The sequence below is a fragment of the Suricata suricatta genome, chromosome 4, assembly GCF_006229205.1.
Source record: "Suricata suricatta isolate VVHF042 chromosome 4, meerkat_22Aug2017_6uvM2_HiC, whole genome shotgun sequence".
In the NCBI taxonomy this organism is placed as follows: Eukaryota; Metazoa; Chordata; class Mammalia; order Carnivora; family Herpestidae; genus Suricata; species Suricata suricatta.
The window spans coordinates 116,941,685-116,963,975 of record NC_043703.1 but is presented as its reverse complement, the minus strand read 5'-3'; the positions used below and the strand labels follow the sequence as shown (position 1 = coordinate 116,963,975).

General features: G+C 44.6%; 1 protein-coding gene across 4 annotated transcripts in view; it reads left to right on the top strand.

The window, feature by feature from the left end:
- SLC4A5 (solute carrier family 4 member 5) overlaps positions 1–21,419 on the top strand; it is a 114,261-nt gene extending 92,842 nt beyond the window's left edge. Inside the window, exons 20-29 of one of the 4 annotated variants that reach the window (XM_029937622.1) lie at positions 3,767–3,880; positions 5,142–5,303; positions 6,059–6,237; positions 7,470–7,542; positions 11,190–11,258; positions 11,854–12,027; positions 14,249–14,404; positions 16,207–16,291; positions 17,387–17,454; positions 19,467–19,556. In XM_029937622.1, coding sequence (XP_029793482.1) covers positions 3,767–3,880; positions 5,142–5,303; positions 6,059–6,237; positions 7,470–7,542; positions 11,190–11,258; positions 11,854–12,027; positions 14,249–14,404; positions 16,207–16,291; positions 17,387–17,421 — 1,047 coding nt within the window. In that variant the 3' untranslated portion in view covers positions 17,422–17,454; positions 19,467–19,556. The other 3 variants (XM_029937624.1, XR_003907902.1, XM_029937623.1) reach the window with 3 other exon arrangements.
- The last annotated feature ends 872 nt before the right edge of the window (positions 21,420–22,291 follow it).

The window sequence follows — 22,291 nt, the reverse complement described above, 5'->3', positions numbered from 1 at the left end:
TATTTTTTTAAGTTTATTTATTTATTTTGAAAGTGAGAGTGAAGACAGGGAGGGACAGAGAGAATCCCAAGCCTTCCAGAGGAGCCCAGCTCAGGGCTCGAATCCATGAACCATGTGATCATGACCTTAGCCGAAACCAAGAGGTGGACACTTAATTGACTGAGTGAGCGCACCTAGGTGCCCCAAGATCTTGCACATTTCTTTATTAGATTTATTCCTAAGTGCTTGAATTTTTATGCTATTGAAATGCTAAGTACTAGGGGCGCCTGGGTGGCTCAGTCAGTTAAGCCTCCAGCTTTGGCTCAGGTCATGATCTCACGCTTCGTGGGTTCGAGCCCCTCATTGGGCTCTGTGCTGACAGCTAGCTCAGAGCCTGGAGCCTGCTTCAGATTCTGTATCTCCCTCTCTCTGACCCTCCCCTGCTTGCACTGTCTCTGTCTCTCAAAAAAAGTAATAAATAAAAACCATAAAAAAATTTTAAGAAATTCTAAGTACTAGTTTTAACTGCATTTTCTTTTCTGTGGCCAGAATAAGACATTAATTAATCAAAAGAGCACTTGAATATGTGAGCAATAGCTGTGCCATGGGGAGGCGCAGTCAGAAGAATTTTAGCAACACTCTTCCACCATAAATCCCATGAGCACTCTCCTAAAGCCTTCTTAAATAAATATTACCCTACTGCTGTGACTACTACTACTACAATCATGATGATGATGATGATGAAATTGATATGAATGATTGAATTGTTCTCAATATTTCATAAGGACTAAATAAAAGACTCTTTATGAAGCTTTGCAGTGTACAAGCTGAGTAAAGAATAGAGTGCTCGCATCTTCAAGACAAATTCCTTCCCTTCCTTCCCACAAATTGCATCTTCAAGACAAATTCCTTCCCTTCCTTCCCACTTCCAACTAGATCGTATCCAAGTTACATCTTATATAAAAGTTCTAGAGCCAAGATTTTGTCTGAGAATGTCTATTTCCTGAAGAATGAAATATAATTTATATACTGGGGCGCCTGGGTGGCTCAGTTGTTTAAGCGTCCGGCTTCAGCTCAGGTCATGATCTCACAGTTCATGGGTTTGAGCCCTGTGTAGGGCTCTGTGCTGACAGCTAGCTCAGAGCCTGGAGCCTGCTTCTGATTCTACGTCTCCCTCTCTCTCTGACCCTTCCCTGCTCGTGCTCTCTTTGTCTCTCAAAAATAAATTAAAAAACATTAAAAAATTAAAAAAATATATTTCATATAGTAGGAAATTCTTTTACCCAAACCTTTTCTCCCTCAAATTTCTTAAAATTACTCCGTTGCCTCCTGGGATTTACTACTGTAGAGAAGAATGAGACTACACCATTGCATACCCATCAGATTGGTAAAAATATGAAGGTCTCGGGATACCAAGTATTGGAGATAAAAAGCGATGGAGTGTAAATAGGAGCAAGCAATTCAGAATCATTGGCACTCTCTGATGGAGCTTAAGATGGAGATGATTTTCCAGTGGGTATTTCCACTCTCAGGAATATACCCCAGAGAAATTGTCACATGTGTGTGAGAATGCTCATAGAAGCATTGATGTTTAAGAGGAAAGCAATGAAAGTAATCTAGATTGATCTATTAACAGGAGAATGAAGAAAGAAATGGACAGTGGTCATACAAACATAAAGCTGCAATATATACACATAGACTACAACCACATGTATCCACAGGAAAAATAGCTCCAACACAAGGTTGAGCAAAGAAAGCAAACTGCAGAAGATTACAAATAATGTGAAACTTTTATGTAAAATTTTAAAACATGCCAGAGGGTCCTGGCCAGCTCAGCTCCTGCCCACATTGGGCATAGAGCTTATGTTAAAAAAATTTTTAATAAATAAGACATGCTAAACAATGCCATATTTTGTTTAGGGCTATATACATATTTAGTAAAAGTATAAAGACATTCATGGGAATAATTAAGTCCAAGTCCAGAGCAGCAGATCTCTCTAGAGAGCAGGAATAGAGATGCCCCTGGATGACAGAGAGACATCTACTGAATGGGTATATTTTCATTTTTAAGGTAGAGGGAGGTCACAGCTGCTTATTATATCCACCTTTATACTAGGTTGGACCATGTGAAACAGTCTGCATTGGACTGCTTTGCCCTATTAAAAAAATAGCAAGTTCATATGGTTTAACTTAATAACTTTTTGATCTGGATGTTGGGAGTATTGCAGAAAAACAGTTGTAAGTGTGCAGACTGCTTGGTTCTGCCATAACCAATGTTTTCTATGCTCCTAGTAATGTAAAGCTGTTGTTGATTTTCAAGTTTTAGAATCAACTCACAGATAAAACACAAAAGACATGTTTTTATGGAACACAATATGATTGTTCTCAGCCTTGACAATGTCATGGAGGAATCACGGATGGAAGAGGATGGCGAGGAAGGTGTCAGTAGCCTCACAGGATGGAGCATGAGGGGGACTGGTAAAGTCAGCAGAAAGAGAGGTTTAATTTTATAACTTGGAAGTACAAAGGAAACCTATAGAAAGAGTTTAGAAATAACTTGCAAAGATTGGGAATGAAGAAAGGGCAGGAGGGACAGTACAAGTAGGCTAAATCTTTATCAATAGATGATGCTTTAAATTAGTAAATCAAAATATAAAAGTATAGCCTATTAAATTCTTTAATGTTTTTATTTTTTATTTTTTGAGAGACACACACAAAGTGTGAGTGGAGTAAAGGCAGAGAGAGAGACACACACACAGAATCCGAGGCAGGCTCCAGGCTCTGGGCTGTCAGCATAGAGCACGACGTGGGGCTTGAACTCATGAACCATGAGATCATGACCTGAGCTGAAGTCAGATGCTTAACAGACTGAGCCACCCAGGTGCCCCAAAAGTATAGCATATTAGATAATGATATGGAGGAAACCACCAGAACAACTAAAATCAAGCAGACTTATGGGTATATCTGGAATGAGGAAAGGTGTGTAGGGGACTTTGCTTTCTGCACTCTGTGGGTTTTTAATTAATTATATATGTTATTTTACTAACAATTTTAAAGAAGAGTAGGGGATATAGGGAATGCAATGTGTCATCACCTGCCACTGCCCTTCCTAACTCCTTTCCCTGTTGTTCTCTGGGAACTACTATCTCTGAAAAGATCTAGACAAGGTGGCAGCATAGACAGTGGTCAGAAGGCAGGGGTGTGAGGTCAGGAACCTGGCCTAGAATGGGCATCCTGAGACAGAGGAGCAAGAGGCAAAGGACTTCTCATGGACAGAAGGTCTGAGAGCAGATTGGGACTCTCAGCAGAACTGAGGAGATCCCTCCTTGGCCCAGGTGTCAGTGCAGCAATGTGTCACACATTTTCAGGACCTACAATCTCCTTTAGAGGTCAGCCTTGCCCTCACAACCCCTTATGGGTTCAGACTGTCATACCAGGAAATATCTTTGGCAATGGCTACCATGCCATGTGGATATAACAGTTCCCACTTCTGCAAATGTATGCCAAGTCCTCTGAATGTGTCAGCACTCACTTATGTCTATGAGGTAGGTGCTTTCATTATCTCCATTTTGCAGCTGAGGAAACCTCATTATCTCCATTTTGCAGCTGAGCAAACTGAGAACCCAAGAGATGACATGTTTCCCCAAGGTCAGACAGCTCACAGGGACAGAGCCTATGTCTGCTGACTTCAGAGACCAAGTTCTTAACCTTTCTTGTGCTGCTGGAGGACTCAGTCATTCAGGAAACAGGAGGGTGTTTCATTCACTTGTCCATCTCCTTTCTGCAGGTTCGGGCACTGGTAGCAGACTTTTCCATTATCTTCTCCATCCTGATGTTCTGTGGAATTGACGCCTGTTTTGGTCTGGCAACCCCCAAGCTGAACGTGCCCAGTGTCATCAAGGTTTGCCCCTGGCCCCTGCTCTGGGCATTAGCTATGCCTGCCCACCAACTGCAGTTATTTTTCCCTCTATGCTGATTGAACTTTCATATACTTTCAGCCAAGTGACCTTGTGGGTTCTTTGTGTATGCTCCACCCTTCCTCCTGACAGCCTCCCAGGGGCCGGTGCCTTGGGATGGTAGGCTGGGGACTTATTCACAGTGAAATGTTGCTGTGTAGCCACTGAGGGGAAAGGGTGCTGAAACTCACCCACCAGCCCAGCAGAAGTCCCCCTCACTTCCACTTACGGGTCTACAATCCCATGGGTCGGGCAGTCTATAAGCAGGGCAGTCTATTGAAAATGACTTCTTAGAATTCTGATTCTCAAAGTGTGTTCCCCAAACTAACATCACATCATCACCTAGGAACTTGCTAGAAATGCATATTCTCAGTCCCACTCCAAACCTGTGGAATCAGAAAGTCTTGGAGTGGGGTCTAGAGTTCTGCATTTTAACAAGCCATCCAGGGCTTTCTGGAACCTACCAGTTTGAGAATCACTGCTACACGAAGTCCCAGTCAGTCCTGAGTTGGTGCTATTTGCTTGTAGCTGAGCTCAAGCCCTGCTCCCACAAAAGGAGCACCATCCATCTGCACTGGGCTTGGAGGTACAGGTTCTAGAATTGACCCTCCCTGCCTTTGAGGGCTTGACCTCCATCGTATTACTTCAGGGTTCCTCAAGTAGCTTAAATAGAGAAAGTACCTCTTTCTTTTAAATAAATCAAAAGATAAATTTCAGCCCAGACCCTACACAGATAATCCCTCATTCTTAATGTGCAGGTCTGAATTAATTTTTGCTGTTTAACAGATCATCCTATAATGCTCCCCAGACAGGTGACTCAGAGGAGAGGCAGAAGCATCAGGCACTTGGCCTGTCAAATTCTGTGTTCTTGCCTGTTAGGCCTCATTCTTGCTTCTTGTTATCTTACAGTTAGTGACTGCAAGCTCTCTCCCGACAGCCTCTGGCTCTGCACCACCCTGTTAACCAATCCCAGGGTAGCTGCCACCAGTGATCTTAGTTCACCAGACACCATGTCCTTCCCAAGTCTGTCTGCCTCTGTGGTCTCTTTAAAAGATGCAGGTGCCTAACATCTTGAAGGGAAGAAATTGCACTCAAAAAGTACCCCAGGCCGAGAGTGGTGGGAAGGCAGGGAGAGTGGGGCCCCAGGTGGCAAGTGCACTGGGATGAAGAGACAAGGAAAGTGCCCTTTCTGTTTGTTCTGCTCAGCCCACACGGCCTGACCGAGGTTGGTTCGTGGCCCCATTTGGGAAGAACCCGTGGTGGGTGTACCTGGCAAGCATCCTGCCCGCCCTGTTGGTGACCATCCTGATCTTCATGGACCAGCAGATCACAGCCGTCATAGTCAACCGGAAGGAGAACAGGCTGAGGGTAAGGCAGGCGCTAGGAGCAGTAACACCACCTCTTCCTTCCCACAAAGTCAGAAGGAACAAAGAAGAAAGATGGTGCTTCTGTCAAAATTTGAGGCCATTTATGAAGCAAGCTATAAGATCAGAAGACTATGGAGTTCTGGTCCGTGTGTGGGGAAATGTGACCTCCAGATGCAGGTAAGGCCACCAGAGCCAGGGTGACTTGGTCCAAGGATCAGGACCAAGCCCAGGGTAGGCCACTGGGCACAAGCTCCTTATTTCTCCTAAAGTGACCTTCCAACTCCGTGCCTCCTGACAGGAACTTGGGAGTCTGAGCAGATCCTGATGGGAGATTTTGACCTAGAACCATGAGGCAGAAGAGAGTCCTAAGCTCTGCTGGCCCCTGCAACTTTCCCTCCCTACCCCTGAGTTTGAGGAGATTTGGGCTACCCTTTCCCCCATCCCAAGACCTGCCCAGCCAAGACTCCTTGTTCAAGAACTACAGAGATATTGTGGCCACTGGTAGAAAATCTTCTTCCCAAGGACCCAAGTCAAGGACCTCTCCAAGCCTGAACACCCTTATCCTCACCTTCCTGTGTCCCTTCCCTGGCTCAGCAAACCCTGGGTTTGGAAAGGCATAAACACTGCAGGGTAGCAGCCTCCTAAGAGTACCTACTGAATCTGAGGGAAGCCTTTGAACCATGTTCCACAAAATAGCTGCTTTGGGGAGATTTCTATCTCCCTCACCCCACACCAACCCTCCCCTGCCCCATGCAGAAGGCTGCTGGCTACCATCTGGACCTCTTCTGGGTGGGCATCCTCATGGCCCTGTGCTCCTTCATGGGGCTCCCCTGGTATGTGGCAGCCACGGTCATCTCCATCGCCCACATTGACAGCCTCAAGATGGAGACGGAGACCAGCGCTCCTGGGGAACAACCCCAGTTTCTGGGGGTCAGGTAGGTGGGGAGCAGTGACTGGGACCACCTGAGCAGGGGTGTTGGTGTTGGGAGAAGGGAAGCAAGTTTTTCTTATCATAGAAGTATCTGGGCTAAAAGGGCCCTGTTCTGATAGCCCAGGAACTGCAAGGATGGGAGTGATATTCCTAATGGAGAGAGAAGGGAGACAAAAATTCAGGGCTAAGTGGTGTTTTTTTTGCATAATGGATTGCAAGCAGTATCCCACCATGGCCTGTATGTACACTGACCACTCACCTGCATAGACTATTCAACATCCCCATAGCCTCCTCTGACCTGTCCTTTTATCTCCTCTTCTTCAAGACCCCCACTCCCACTGTCCCCCAACCCTCCTGTGAGTACAGGTCCTACCCAATTTCCATTTTTCCAAAGAGTCTTCTCAGGACCACTCCCACTCCCTAGACTGTGGCCCATAGCCTATCACTTCCATTCCCTCACTCCTCCTTCTCTCAAGTCCATGTGAATCCCACACCTGTTACAGGCAGGCACATGCCTCGTCCACCTCTTAGGGGCTCTGGGGTGAGCCCACATCAGACACTGGCTGTCCAAAGAGTTTTACCTCACTATGTCAGGATACCTGGGCTACCTAGCCTGACTGGAGTAAGCATTCTCTGATCAGGGCAGGGTCCCCTCCTGAACCCCTGAGCCCAGAGGACTGGGCTTGAACAATCTGGCCCTCAGCCCCCAGCTCCCACTTGGGTTATGCCTGGGCCTGGGACCTAAGGAAAACATACCTGCCCTGCCAGCAGCCAGGTCCCCTTCCTCTAATTCCCCTTAGTCATGCCCCACAAAAGTAGGATCTTATTACAGTCAAATGGCAGGGATAATAAGCAATGTATATCCCGTTTCATCCTCACAGCAACTCCCAAGGCAGTTGCCATTATCTTTCTTTTACTGAGGCTGAAGACATTTAGAGCCTTTACTGATGCCACATAGCTACACACCCAAGGCAGTCTGGCTCAAGCACCTCCACTGTTAGTCACTGCACTGGACAACCTCCCAAATGCCCCTACAAACTGCCTTGGTCAGGGCTTCTCTCCTCCCATGGGCCTGTCAGCTGGGCCTCAGGCAGCAGGTTTATTCCCTGGAATGGGGGAACAGGCCAGAGGCTAGGGCCTTGGACACAACCTTTAGGTGCACACAGAGGGCCACAGGGCTAGCATGGTCATGGAGCATCTCCCAGGCCATTGCGACCATGTGCCCTTCTCTTCCAGGGAGCAAAGAGTGACTGGCATCATCGTCTTCATCCTGACGGGCATCTCTGTCTTCCTGGCTCCTATTCTGAAGGTGAGGCTCTACCGTCTATGCCAAGACCCTAGCCACCTGAGAAGGCACTGGCCTGATTCCTCAGAGGTTGGGAGAGAGTCACCACATGGACCCTAAAAAGGCAGGACCCAAACAGATATTTCATCATCATCCTTGTTTTCTGGAATGTTGCATTGCTTATTATCAGCACCAGGCAGCCCTCACGGCTCTTTTCCACCTTTCTGGAGGACGTTCTTCCCTCAGAAAGCTTGACCAAGTTCCATCTTTGCTTGGTTCAGAGCTTCCCAAACTGGTTGTGTTGTCCACATGCCTCTTTGCTCACCCGGTTTCTGTAGTTTAAAACTTACTGAGGGAAGCTTTCTGTGGATTATCTTGCAGCCTGTTCCCTCCTCCTCTATCTTACCTGTCTTGGGCACATAACTGATTTTTCCCCACACGTTTGGAAGTTCCTTTGGCTCATGTCCTTCCAGACTAACTGGAAGAGACGAAACCAGATGGAAGTATATTCGGAGCCTGTGTCTCCAGAAAGGTCTCTTTCTGCTCAGGTGTCTCTGTCCAATTCAGCAACTCATCTGTTGTATTTGTTTGCTACCATAACACAATTCCACAGATTGGGCAGTGTACACAACACTTACTTTCTTACAGTTCTAAAGGCCACAAGTCCATGGCCAGAGTGTTGCCAGCTTTGGTTTCTTCTGAAGGCAGATATGGGGCAATGTTAATTATTACTCTGGCCATCATGGAAAAGTTTCCACAAGTCCACAGAGCTCCAAAGGCTCTGCTATAATCTTTGTATTCAATGACAAAATGATCTGAGAAGTCCTACCCAAGTTCTTTTATAATAAGAGTAGAAAAAACACAATATCATTTTTCCCCACCAATTAATCTATTTGATAAATTTTATAGCCGAGAAGACCTATCTAGATTTTATTGATTGTAAGATTTAGAATTTCTCATTTGATTGTATTAAGGTATGTATCTTTTTGTTTTATTTAATTTATTTATATATAGTTTTATACTTTTTTACAAGATAGGCTTTCAGAGGAAGCCAACAACTTTGCACATACTTCTTCAGAGACTGATTCCACCCAAAACTGCTCCTGGGAATGAAGACTGTCTTTGAGACAGACTTTTCCCATCACAACCCAACATCTATCTTATTCGAGAGTCTTCCATCTTAACCAAACAAACAAAAAAAAAATCACTCTAACAATGGCAACGACAACAAAAAAAGAGATAGGCTTTCAAAACTGCTGGTTAAGTGATGAAAGCATTATCACTAGCTGACACCAGTACTAAATACTATGTTAATTTTAGGTGAAAGAAAAGATAAAAGATACTGATTCAGGAGGTCTGGATGGGATCCCAAACTCTGCATTTTTTAACAAGTTCACAAGTGATGCCAATAACACTGGTCCAAAGACTACACTTTGAGCAGTAAGGAATGAAATCTCTCCCTTGGTGGATGTATACTGATTTTAGACAATGATTTTTACTGCAAGAGGATCAGTGTTCATCTTCAGCTCTTTCATCACCAATTTGCAAATCTTTGGTTATCTTGCCACACAAGGGCACTGGGAGATGCGGAGGCCATGATATCTGATGGGCAGCACAAATGATTTACTCAGTTCTACAGATTCCTAGTCCATCCCAAGCACTGACGTTTTGTCATGTTTTAGTCGCACCTTGCCACTGCTGTTAAGGACCGTGGGTTTCAGCATTCTGCCTCAGGGGAGCCCCTGACCATATCAGAAGCTCCCCCTCTGAGCTCCATGAGTTGTTCTCATGGACTCAGCCTCAAATTATATGGGAGGGCTGTGATGTCTTACATTTGTGGGACTGCAATCATTGTTGATCCCTCCAATAGAGGGAAGAAAGCAGACATGAGAGGCACCTTTTTTATTTTTTTGCCACTTTACTGTTTTATTAATATTTGAAAAGAGTCTTTCTTTGGGGCTCCAAGGAAGATTTATACTGACTAATCTAGAATTTTAGATCACAGCCCTTTCCTGGTCAGAGTGTGATGTCAAGGGCCTTTGGGATTTGCCAAGAAAACTGTTTCAGTCTGCAAGTGACAAGACAGGAGATAATTTCCTAGGGTTGATAGGGGACTTTATGACCAGGCACTGGTAACTGCAGATTACCTAAGACTTAGCCCAGTTCTCCTGTTTGATGCGGTTCTCACACACTAGCCCAAATGGGAAGTTTCTTTAAAAAAAAATTTTTTTTAACGTTTTATTTATCTTTGAGAGAGAGAGAGAGAGAGAGAGAGAGACAGCGTGAGCAGAGGATGGACAGAGAGAGAGGGAGACACAGGATTCGAAGACAGTCTCCAGACTGTGAGCTAGCTGTCAGCACAGAGCTCAACACAGGGCTCGAACCCATGAACAATGAGATCATGACCTGAGCCAAAGTCAGATGCTTAACTGACTGAGCCACCCAGATGCACCCCAAAAGGGAAGTTTCAAGCCATCTAAATTTGGGTTAGTACAGACAATAGTGAAGTCTTTTATTTAAGATTTTATTTCTCTCAGTTTCTCCCACACTTTGAGAATGATTAGGACACTGTTGTTCATGGAAATTTTTACTTTATTTCATAATTAGGCAAAAATCTCATAAGCCATATACAAATGGAATGATGCAATGGCCCATATACCCCTTCTTTACTTTAAGATCAATGTCTTGGATTAAAGTTTATACCATATAGGTCCAAATCATGGTTTGTGTTAACAACTGAGCCCAGTCTAATTTATTTTAAAAGAGCAGTTATTTATTTGGTTGGATTTATGGACATCCTAAATGGCATCTAAAATCTGGGTACAGGACTTGTATTCTTTCACATGTTCCAACATGGCAACCTTGGAATTGGGGCAGAACCTTGTTCACAATGGTAAGCCAAAGGGGCAGATTAAGGGAAGGATGAAAGAAGGAGAAACACAGCTTAGAGAGACCGTGGAGAAACACCTCAAAAGGCTTCTAAAGAGTCATAATGGTGTCTGTAAAATGTATGACCTATATGTATGAGCCCATTTTTGTTTTAAAGCTAACAAACTACCTGTGAGCATGACTCGAAGGAAAGAAACCCACCAAACCGTTAGTGGTTAGTTGGCAGTTAGTGGTGGTTATATTACTTAGTGGTGGATATACACATATCTGTTTAGCTTCTTTTTAAAATCTGACTTTGTATAGTATATGATTTTTGTTAATCAGCAGGTACTCTTTGCTAATGTAAGTCAGCTCACTAAAGGTCTGCAGAGCAATGCAGCATTTTGGATAGGGAGGCAGTGTTCAGCTGGGCCTGGAAGTGGAGTGGAGCTGATAAGAATAAACAGGGGGCTTTCTATGGAGCTTTCCCATGTCCCAGAAGGTGTGTCTTCAGCCCAAGCACATGGCTTCTGCAGGAACCAAAAGAGGGCACCCAGGCTGGGCCAGCAGCTGCACAGAAGGAAGGGGACAGGTCAGCCCTCCCCTCCCCACCATGCTGGCTCCAGATCCTCTCTCAGAGGCTCAGTTTCCCTCAAAACATCCAGTTCCTCCATGGCTTGGGGAAAGCTGAGTTAGGCCAGGCTGCCTGTGACTTGGCAGACACTGCTTGCAGAACAGGACAGCCAACAGCCGGCTCCTGGCCGAGGCCTGGTCCAAAGCTCCACATTCCTGTCTCATTTCAGTACATTCCCTTGCCGGTGCTGTATGGAGTCTTCCTCTACATGGGCGTGGCCTCCCTGAATGGCATCCAGGTAAGGTTCTCCCCACCCCACCCACTGCCAGGCTGATCGGAGGGGAGTCAGCCGCCATGTTGCCCAAACTCCTAGTGCTTGCTTTCCCAGCTCCGTAGAAGAATAATGGCGATAAAGATACTACTATTTACCATGTGCCAAGTGAAATAACTATACCAGGCACTTCATAGTCTTCTATAGTGAAATCTGTATAAATAGGGGCTGTGTTACCTATTTTACAGATGAGGGAATAGGATCAGGATTCAAAACCCTGATAGGACTGACTCCAGTGAGCATTTCCTACCCCTCTTCTAAGGCAACTCTGGTGGAAGAAAACATTTTGTTTTGTTCTTTATTTACCGTGATGCACCAGATGTCTCGGATAGTTGTGTTGCATTTTCCTGAATGTGCAGTTTTCATTTCTGGCCCACTTCTCGGGCAGGGATCACGTCCCCTCCCAGACCTCCAGTCCCCTCCAGTGTGTTCTTAGGCCCAACGAGGGGCCACCTTCTAAGGCCCCACCGTGTCACCCTTTCACCCAGTCCCAACCCTCAGCAGGGCCACCTCATTCAGGGTGTCACCACCGCTTGGCTGAGCCTCGCACTCTTCTTGCCAGTTCTGGGATCGCTGCAAGCTCTTCCTGATGCCAGCCAAGCACCAGCCGGACCACGCCTTTCTGCGGCACGTGCCCCTGCGCCGAATCCACCTCTTCACCCTGGTGCAGATACTCTGTCTGGCGGTGCTCTGGATCCTCAAGTCCACGGTGGCCGCCATCATCTTCCCAGTCATGGTAAGGTGGACGCAGGCTCCCCGTCCTGCTCAGTGGATTGGGCCCGGGCAGGCGTCCGCGGGTAGGTCCACTATCGCAGATGCTCTGACTCACTCAGGGCCACAGAGGCAAGTACAGAACAAGATTTGTGTTGTGAGTGCAGGCCAGCCGGAGGGAGGGGTAGGCTGGGGGTTGGGAGGGAGGATGGTCCCTAGCGGAGGACGGGCCCACAGACCCATCTCCACCCAGCTCACATCTCAGGCACTCAGCGAAATGCAAAAGCCTCCCAACCTCCCCTCTCTGGGGCAAAATGGAGAAGCTAGGCAGAGTCAACAAGGAGACAAAGCCCCCACTGCCAGAATTCAAGCCAAGTGCAGAGGGACACCTGTACTGAATAAATAGAACTTTCACCACTCAAAATAACAATTTGAAAAGCTAAATGGAGGGTGGGGAGGAGAACTAGAACCAGAAAGTAAGACTTTCATAGTCTAATGTCACCAACATGAGGTTTGGTGAAGCTGGGAAAAGTGCAGGAGGTTCTTTGACTTTTCTTGAAGTTTTATGTAAGCTTGAAATTATTCCAGAATAAAAATCGAAAAGAACAGCCAATAATATGTTGCATCTAGCTCCTAGATAATCCCATCTGAGGGAAGTGGCCCCAGGCCCCTGCTGGAGGGTGAGGGACAGTGCTGGAGCCTCTGGGCTAGTGCTTAGGGAAAGCCCTGGGTGGGTCCCAAAGCCTGCAGGGCCAGACTAGGGATCAAAGTGAGGATACAGAGGTGGGACTTGAAATGTGTCAGCCTAGGATTCTCAACCCTGGGTGACCATTAGAATCACTTGGGAGCCTTTTTAAACTGTGTGCCCAGACTTCACCCCAACTCAATTAAATTAGTATCTCTTGGGGAAACCCAGGCATTGGTATTTGTAATATACCAGGTGAGCATAAATGTGCAGTCAAGGTTGAGACTTACCACTCCAAGGAAAGGGAACTGGATTCTCCCCATGGAGCCCTCATGGGGTTCAGTGTTAACAAGGGTAAATGAAAGGAAATTATAGTCACGATTAGCATGTATGGAGCGCTGTTTCATTTAGTCCACACTAGCCCTGAAGTACTACTACTAATTCCACCTTACAGGTGAGAAAACTGAGGCTCAGAGAACATGTGTAAGTTACCCAACTCACACAACCAGAAGGAGCAGAGCCAATATTCCCCTGTGCCCCCTCATTGATTTTTTTTTTAATTTACATGCAGTAAAATTCACTCTGTGGTTCTGAGTTTTGACAAATGCACAGAGTGGTGGTTCTACAATCATAGCCATGATAGAAAACAGTTCCCTCACCCCTAAATTCCCTCATGCCATTTCTATGCAGACAGTGCCTCTTCCCAGCCCTGCCCCTAGCAACCACTATTTTGTTTTCAGAGCCAGGATTTTCAAAACCCAGGTCTGTCCATTTCCCAAGATCTACTTGCTCCTTAGAAAGGGTCAGTGAGGAACCAGAGTTAAACTCAGCTGAATGGTTTTCTGCCTGGTCTCATTTAATGGTCAGTTCTTGGTAGTGAAGGGGCAATATTTATAACTAGTTACTCTGGGCCCATTGAGTCTATTGAAAGGCTAGTATTTAATCTTCCCCAAAGTACACATGTGTTTTCCCTTTAATTTGTTTATCCCGAACAGAACCAAACTTTCTAGACTTTACTGTAAAAATTCCTGATACCCGAGTACACTTTATTCAGTATGCTTTATACTTTGTTAACAGAGAGATTGGCAGCTCTCAGAAATAGGGGCAGGGACAGTGGGTCTCAAAGTGTGATCTCTGATCCAGAAGTATCCATATCTCCTGGGGAAACTTGTTAGAGATGCAGATCCTCAGGCCCCAGCCCAGACTTGGTGAATCAGAACGTTTGGGTGGTAGCACTCAGCAATGTGTGTATTAACAAGCCCTCCAGGTGTTTTGACGGGAGCTCAAGTTTGAGGACCACTGAATAACTGTAGTTCTTTAGTCCTTGCTCCTCAGCTGCCGCAGGCTCTGTCCCCTGAGTCACTGATAGGCTTTATTAATCAACTGAGGAAAGACCAGAGGAGAGGAACCAAGCTGGCAGAAGGTGAACGATGGTTTGTGGGAGCTCTGAGATGGCTCCAAAGACACCAGAAAAAGTTCCTGAGTATAGCTGAATGAGAGAAAAAATAATGTCTGACTTTGGGGCCCTGAGCCCATGTTTTTCTCTGAACTCTCACCACAGATCCTGGGCCTTATCATCGTTCGAAAGCTTCTGGACCTCATCTTCTCCCAGCATGATTTGGCCTGGATTGATAATATCCTCCCAGAGAAGGAGAAGAAGGAAACAGATAAGAAGAAGAAGAGAAGGAAAGGGGTCCCTGAGGACAGTGATGAGGAGGTGGGGAGGATGTGAGGCCAGAGCTGAGGGGAAAGAGACCCTCCCCCAACTTCTGCCAGGGCCAAGGAGGAGGAGGCTTTTCAAGCGACCAGCTGGGATCACCTGGGCCTAGTCCAGGATGAGCTGAGGCTTCTGCTTGTATTGGTGTGGGTTGCTGAGAGCTTGTCTGCTTATGTAAATATCTTCAGGGTGGGCCACAGTGAATGACCCCACCCCACCCCAACCCAGGAAAGGCTGGTTGCCACATCCACTCTTTCCCATTTCTGTGAGTTCCTGGGGCCATTATCAACAGCAGCAGTGCAAATCCTTGATGGAACTTATGAGGACTAACCTCCAAAGAATGGAGCAGGCCTTGGGGAAGGGGTCTGATGGATACCCAACAGGAGACTAGACTCCTGGACAGTTGGAAGGACTGGGGGACAAGGTTTGCTTGGCCTGCCCTTGTGATGGTAGGGAAGAAGGTGGGGGGAGAGACTATGTCCTCTCTGAAAGGAGAGTGGCTACAGTCCTCAGATGCTGGGGACACCTGGTTGCCCATCTACCCTCTTCTCTCATGCTTCCTCCCGACCCTACCCCCCCAAACACTCAGTGAGTCAACAGACAGGAAGCCAGTCCAGAGCTCACAGTAAATCACAAAATGTTAGGCAGAAAGATTGTCTAGCTCAAGTGCTTATTACAGATGATGAAATGGTCCCCCAAAGGGAAGTAGTTCACCCAAGATGGACATATGGCTAAGTATCTAAAAGGGAATGAAGAAAACTATTCCTGACTTTGAATTTGATCATTTTTTAAAACTTTTAATGTTTTTTTTTTTAATTTTTGAGAGACAGAGAGAGACTGTGTGAGCAGGGGAGGGTCAGAGAGAGAGAGAGGGAGATACAGAATCTGAAGCCGGCTCCAGGCTCCGAGCTAGCTGTCAGCACAGAGCCCGATGTGGGGCTCGAACCCACAAACTGTGAAATCACGACCTGAGGCAAAGCTGGACACTTAACCAACTGAGCCACCCAGGCGCCCTGAATTTGATCATTTTTAATATGTTAAGCTACCCATGCCATCTCCTGACACTGTGCCTGACCTTGAATTCTCCTGGTTTGACCTGAACCCACATCCCTGCATCTACCTTGAACTGTTCTAGTGATTTTGCATTTTGCAGATCAGAGCTGTTCATAGACAGATCCTTGATTAGTGGCAATCAAACCGTCTTCTGATGGTAGTGATAGACCCAAACTCCCCTGGTCCGTAATTACTTTCCTCTTCCAGGTAGGAAGAGGCTCATCATTCATTCACATGTTTTTCATTGGTGATTTAGTTGGTTTGCAAAGATGGGCCTTGAGAAAAAGAAACAGAAAGTCTAAGTGCCTTTTAAAGACAAATACTTATTTTTTCGTTGATTCATTCAATAAACATTTGAGTGGCTACCACATGCCCGGAACTTTTCCAGGGTTGGGGAAAAGCATGAAAAATTCAATGGAAAAATGGGATTCAATTTACATAAATTCATTTTACATGTGTCTTTACAGCAACACCAGCCATTGTGTGAGATTCACTCCCTAAAGATTTGTTACTTTGACATTTGAAACTGTTCTGACCAATAACATTCCTGGAAGAGTTCTGTCTTGTCTCGGACAGCAGGCTAACTATGATTAACCCCTCAGTATTTGTAGCACATCCTATGTGTTTAGACAAGTTGTAGAGAGGACGGTGGTTGGCACATTGTGGTCCGTGTATTTTCCATCTTGGCAAGAAAGCCAAAGCTGTTGTATTGCTGGTGTTTATCAGCTTTTCCCACTGTTTCTCTCCAGCCCCAGTTCCCTCCTCCCTCAGTTATAAAGATTCCCATGGAAAGTATCCAGTCAGATCCCCAAAATGGTATCCACTGCATTGCCAGTAAGTAAAACACATGGTGTCTCTCTCTTCCTACTTACTACTAATCCTCCAGCTCTTCCTCCAAGGAACTTTGATCTTTAACTCAGGGGAAACTAATAGTCTTAGATGCTAGAGGACTCCTGTGGTAGACAGTTCAATGAGAACTGGGCCAAGTTCTCCAGGATTGAGACTTCAGCCAAATAGAAACCCCAAATCAAATCCTGCAGATGCCAGTGATCACTCTTCACTTCCATTTAGGCAAAGTCCTTCATTCCTTCCTTTCCCTTCGTGCCTCCTGATATCTATGGCACTACCTGGCCCTCTCTTGAATCATTTCAGACCACATCTATCCAATCATGACTCCCTGAGCCTCCTATGTTTTCCAGTGGTTATTGAAAAAGATTGGGAGTTTAAATCCAAGCTGGATTGTCCCTTTAGAGAAATAGGTAGCATAGCATTGGGATCATGAATTTTTGTCAGAAGGGGAGGTTTTAGTGGTTGGGCTGTGCTTCCATATGAATCACAAGTACCTTCCTCCTGCTGAAAGGGAGGTTGTCTGGGAGGGATCTGGCTTTGTTTATGAAGATCCTGGGGGATTCTGTGGCTGCCTTTACCCCCTCCCAACTTCAGCGCCCTACCAGTGGACAGTTCTGTCAAGACAACATAGCCTTGCTGGAGAGTAATCAGAAAGATTCCACTTGAGTCCTGACCCCAGTGCTCCTAACATAGGGCTTGCCACTTTTCTAAAAGATCCAGATTAGGATCCTGCCAGAACCCTTGAAGGGCTTCCCATCACACTCTGTCAGAGGTACCTCTTCTTTTTTAGTTTCTAATTCTCCTTCCTCCTTCCCATTGGTTTATTTCCATCACCCTTTCTCACTCTTCCCTGGCCCTGCCCATGCCTCACACCCACCTACCCTGGCTAAGAACCCTCTGGTGAAGGAGTACCTGAACCAGTGGTCACCCATCCCTGTGAGGCCCCTAAATTCCTCTTGTGTAATGTTGGCCATGTGGGGTTGTGAACAGGAAGAAGGGTGAGGGAAGCACTGGAGAAACGCCTTCTCCAGTATAGTCCTCAAACCTGTTCCACAACTGACATCTTAATTTTCCTGCCAGGAAAAAGATCTTCCAGTTGGAGTTACTCATTCTGATTCTTCCTTCAGCGACTCAGAACTTGACCGAAGGTAATGGCCATAAGGCAGACTCCTTGGGTTCTAGATAAGAGACTAAGCAATGGCCTGGAAGGCTGAGGGACGAGGATTTCTCAGGCTAGCCAGTGTCTCCATGAAGGCCTTTGCTGGCCCACCAGAAGTGGAGAGACCTACAAGTTACTGGGGTCAAGCAACAAATCTGTCCTCTTACTGACAATAACATGATTACAATACAAAAGGTACTCAAGTTTAGAAGACGAAATTTTACAGAATACTACATAGAATGAAAATTGATAATACTAGGGAAAAACGACATAGAGAAAAACTACACATGACTTAAATATATATTATTGAATGTCAGGATAAAAGGAGGTCTAAGAATCAAAATACCAGGTACTCTGATAGTATGTGAAAAAAGTAATAGCATGGTTAATTAGCAAAGGTCAGAAAGGCTATCAAAGAAAGCTCTCTAAATATCGAAGCTCAAGTGGAGGGGTGCCTGTCTGGCTTAGTCAATGGAGCAAAACTCTTGATCTTGAGTTTTGAGTTCAAGCCCCACGTTTGGCGTAGAGCTTATTTAAAAACAAAAGCAAGCAAAAAGATTAAATAATAGTCAAGAAAGGATTCCAGGCCCAGTTTCCAAGAGCCCTTCTGCCAAATGTGAATGAGAAGCCATGAAAAAAGTAGGGGCAACCTCATGATTGAAAACACAGAAGGCTCAAAAATAGAAAAGAGAAATCCAGGGGCAAGAAAGTCGGCCTCAATTATTACTGGGAAAGATGGTAGGGCACTCCTACATAGTGCTCTAAACTGGACAGGAATCCCTATACTACGTCACCAGTGAGCAAAAGCACATGCCATCCCAAATCCAAAGGCAGATGAATCTCCACACTCAGATGGCACTCATTCAAGAGATTTTAGAAAACTGAGAAGTCAAAGCTATTCCCACATTGCTAGGAAGACAGACCTCCCTGCAACAAGCCTCCATAAGCAGCAGACCCAAGGCTGCTCTAGCCCAGGGGTGTCACGTGTCCCAATCACATCTCTGCCTGGCTTCTCATTCCACCTCCCAAGTCAGGGCTCTACACCATTACAGTAATGCCATGGATTCTTATATATGAAGGTGTTAGGAGAAAAGCAATCTATCTAGATTTAATTTTTAAGTAGCCTATACCAAATTGCATCTCTAATTGCCCCAATTTCAGTCCATGGAGAGAAAATTTGGACCAGGATAGGGGCATTTTCAAAAATCTGTTAAATTATACAAAACCTGGAACAAGATCAGAAATGGAGAAAATTTGGTAATTGGTGCTGGCACCTCAAACTACTCCAGTGTTTTACCAAATCTATGGAAGTAGGTGGAGGCAGAGACCACTAAACAGGATTCCGTTTCAGTGGCAGAAAAGGCTCAGCAACATGATCTAGTTTAACCAAGATCAAGCATCCATGATCTACCAGGCATGATGCTTAATCCCTGGGGATACAGAAAGATACAGCACTGTGTGCCAAGAACAGTGGAGTGCATGGAAATGAAAGCTCAGTGTCTAAAGGAGGGATTTGCTTTATCTGGAGTCTGGGGGAATGATAAATAGGAGCCTGCCAAATACACAAAGTGAAGAAAAGAGGCAGAAGAAGGACATTTCAGGCATGCCTGAAATACTATTTGAAAATATACACAGAGCGAAGACTGCTGGGAGGAGCAGGCTGTCAAACCACAAGTAACCAGGAGTGCAAACATAAAAGGCCCTGTCTGCCCACACTAAGGTGCTTGGAGTCTAACTTTTGAACAGTGGGAATCACAGACAGACCTGTGATCCAGAAAGTTCACCTTAGCAGCAATGTGAAGACCAGGCTGAAACTCGTGGCAATACTAGCTAAGCAACCACAGCTGAAGGCCAAGTGCAGAGGATGCCACTCTTCTCATGATGTGTTAAGAGTTCATAAGCAATGACAACTATTTGCCCTAGAGTCCTGCCCTGGGGGATAGCATTGAAAACACCCAATACTAGATAAGTCACTCTTCCCTCCCTCTTTCTCTCATTCAGCATCACATTGCACTTCAGAATTTCCTGTCCAGCTTCACCTGCTTTCAACTACTCACAGAGCCCAGTGTTCATGGTGCCCCAGGTGAAGATAGAAATGGAGTCAGACTGCGACTTCACAGACATGGACAGATATGGAAAAGAAACTGACGTCGAGACCACCCTCTAGGATGCCACTTCCCTGATACGGTTTAATCTTCACTGTGGAAGGACATGGTTTAATCTTCATTGTGAGGTTGGGCCAAACACCTGAATTTCCCTGTGTGGGTTTCCTTATTTGCCAAACAGACAGAGTCATTTCACTGGATAGAAAACTGACCTGTGGATGAAAAGTACTTACATGCAAAGCTGTCTCCTCCTTTTTGTAGTTATGAAAAAAACAAAGGAAGCATACTTTATTTTAAAATGCAGTCCAGGATAGAAATTATAACATGTCTTGAAATGGAAAAAAAAAAAATGCTTGCCTCCCCAAATTATAGCTAGGATAAAGGGGCAATAGTAAATTTTTATTAAAACAAATATCAATTAGATTTTTTTTTAAGTTTAGATTTTAAAGTATCTAGATGGTCTTGAAAGAACTATTAAAATGCTCACACTTCAGTAGACCAAAGCTGGAAAATTTGTTTTGCAACTTGGCATGGGAAGAAATGTTTTAAAGGTCCTATCTTTTCTTCCTATCTCATTCAGTTCTCTAAGGGTCATTTGTCAAGTTTAAACCATATGCATGCATGGTGGGCCTTGTTCCAGCACAGAACTGTGACTGGAGCTTTCCCAGATTGAAAGCCAGTTCCAAAAGTCTGTTGACAAAAGAGACAACACATTAGAGTGGGTAAATGTTTTTAAAATAAAATTGTTCTTGTTAAAATGAAACTTCAAACCATGTTACATCAACAAAATAACCCTTTAAATTACTATCACTTTTTTCATATCCAGAATAAGATTTCTTTATACCTTCAGGTAGGCCCTTCCTTCAAGTTTTCAATGGTCTGATTCCCAAAGTCAAACTCCCATCCACATGATGTACATGTAGGCAGGAGAGCTAATGTAAAACATTAGATGATAACTTTGCAGTATTAGATTACTTTAAAGGAATAATTGGAAGCAAGTTGGATAGATTAAATGACTCATTAGTAAAGAAGCATGAAACTTAGTCTATCTTCAATCCCTATTTAATAAACAACATTGTTAAATAAACACCTACTATGTGCCTGATAGCTGCAATCCATGACATTTACTATCTCCAAAACAACTATGGATTTGAATCTCGAGTAAATCACTGGTTAGTCACCACATTTACTCAAGATGACAAATGCAGGTGCTTTTTCTTTATTCTTTTCTATTTTTTAAGGACAAATGATACTAGATCATTAACACTTGGGTACGAGGACAGCTAATTGCCTCTGCGATCTTCAGAGCCTTGTATGGTGCCTGGTCCATGGAAAAACTCAGCAAGGGTTTATTAAATCTCAGAGCTCCTTTCCAAGGGATACTGCCAAGAGGTAAAGCTCTAAACCTCTCCCACTTGATCATAGCAGAATGACTAAGCTGCTCACTAATCCAGAACCATCATCTGAATTTAAGTATAAATTCTATAGCTTCATCTGCACCAGTCCTGGAAGAGCTAACAATCTACCCTTAACATTTGTTTTAAAACTTGGCTGATTTCCAGTGGCACTTTGCTCAAATTAAAATGTAGAAGTGTTATGGATTCCTGAGTAAATGTGCTTGATTAGTCAAACAAGTTGGAAAACTATGTTAATTTTTTGTTGTTGTAAATTGATGACTGTAATTTTCACCTTATATGTCATTTCTATTTTGTATATACACAAACATTTTAATTTCGATAGCTTTTAACAGAATGACAGTATTGTTACTCCTCCTTGTAGTAGGTCAGAACTTTTTTCTGTTTGTAACTATAATTCAATAAAACTTAATCCTGTCTGCTCATCTTGCAAACTCTCATCTTCTTATATCTTCAGAAAACTATCAGAAGAACAAAGGCACGGGCGCCTGGGTGGCTCAGTGGGTTGAGTGTAGACTTAGGTGGCTCAGGTCATGATCTTGCAGTTCGTAAGTTCAAGCCCTACATTAGCCTCTGCTGTCAGGCACAAAGCCCACTTCAGATCCTTTGTACCTTCCCCTCTCAAGGGACCTATCCCAACCTCAAAATGTGCAAAGCAAACAACTTCCAATCTGTCAAATCAAACACATACGTTGAAAAAAAAGAAAAGTGTACAGAGGAAGAGGGCAAGGTGAAGGGGGGCATTGGCACATTGGCACATCAAGAAGTGCTGTGTAAATCCAACAATGTGTACATTGAACTGCATGGTTTAGAGAGCACCCAGAATAGGCCTAAACAGTGTCATAAATCTTACAGATTAAGCTCTTGGCTTGGCACAATCTTTTGGGATGTAAGACTAAAAGGACTAGACTGGTTTCTCCAGTCTACCGTGCTTTGTATCAATTTAAGACACAGGATTAGGTGTTACCAAATATAAGACTATCTATGTCAGCTACATCCAATGAGAAAGATTAACTGTCATTAGGTCACAACTAAGACTGCAGCAGGGAGATACAGTATTTTGGAAACTCATTCCACACCAGTCAGAAGGGTTTTATTTAAAAAAAAAAAATGGTGAAACAAATGCACACACACAAAAAACCCTTTTAATCAGAAAGTCTGATTAAATTCAATATTTACTCAAGTTCTCAAAAACCCATCGGGGAAAGCCAACAGGTTACATCAAAGCAGGCAGCTGTTGACAAGTCTTTGGTGGTAAAATAAGTTGCATACTTCTACAAGCTGCCCTAATGATTATCAAGCCCGA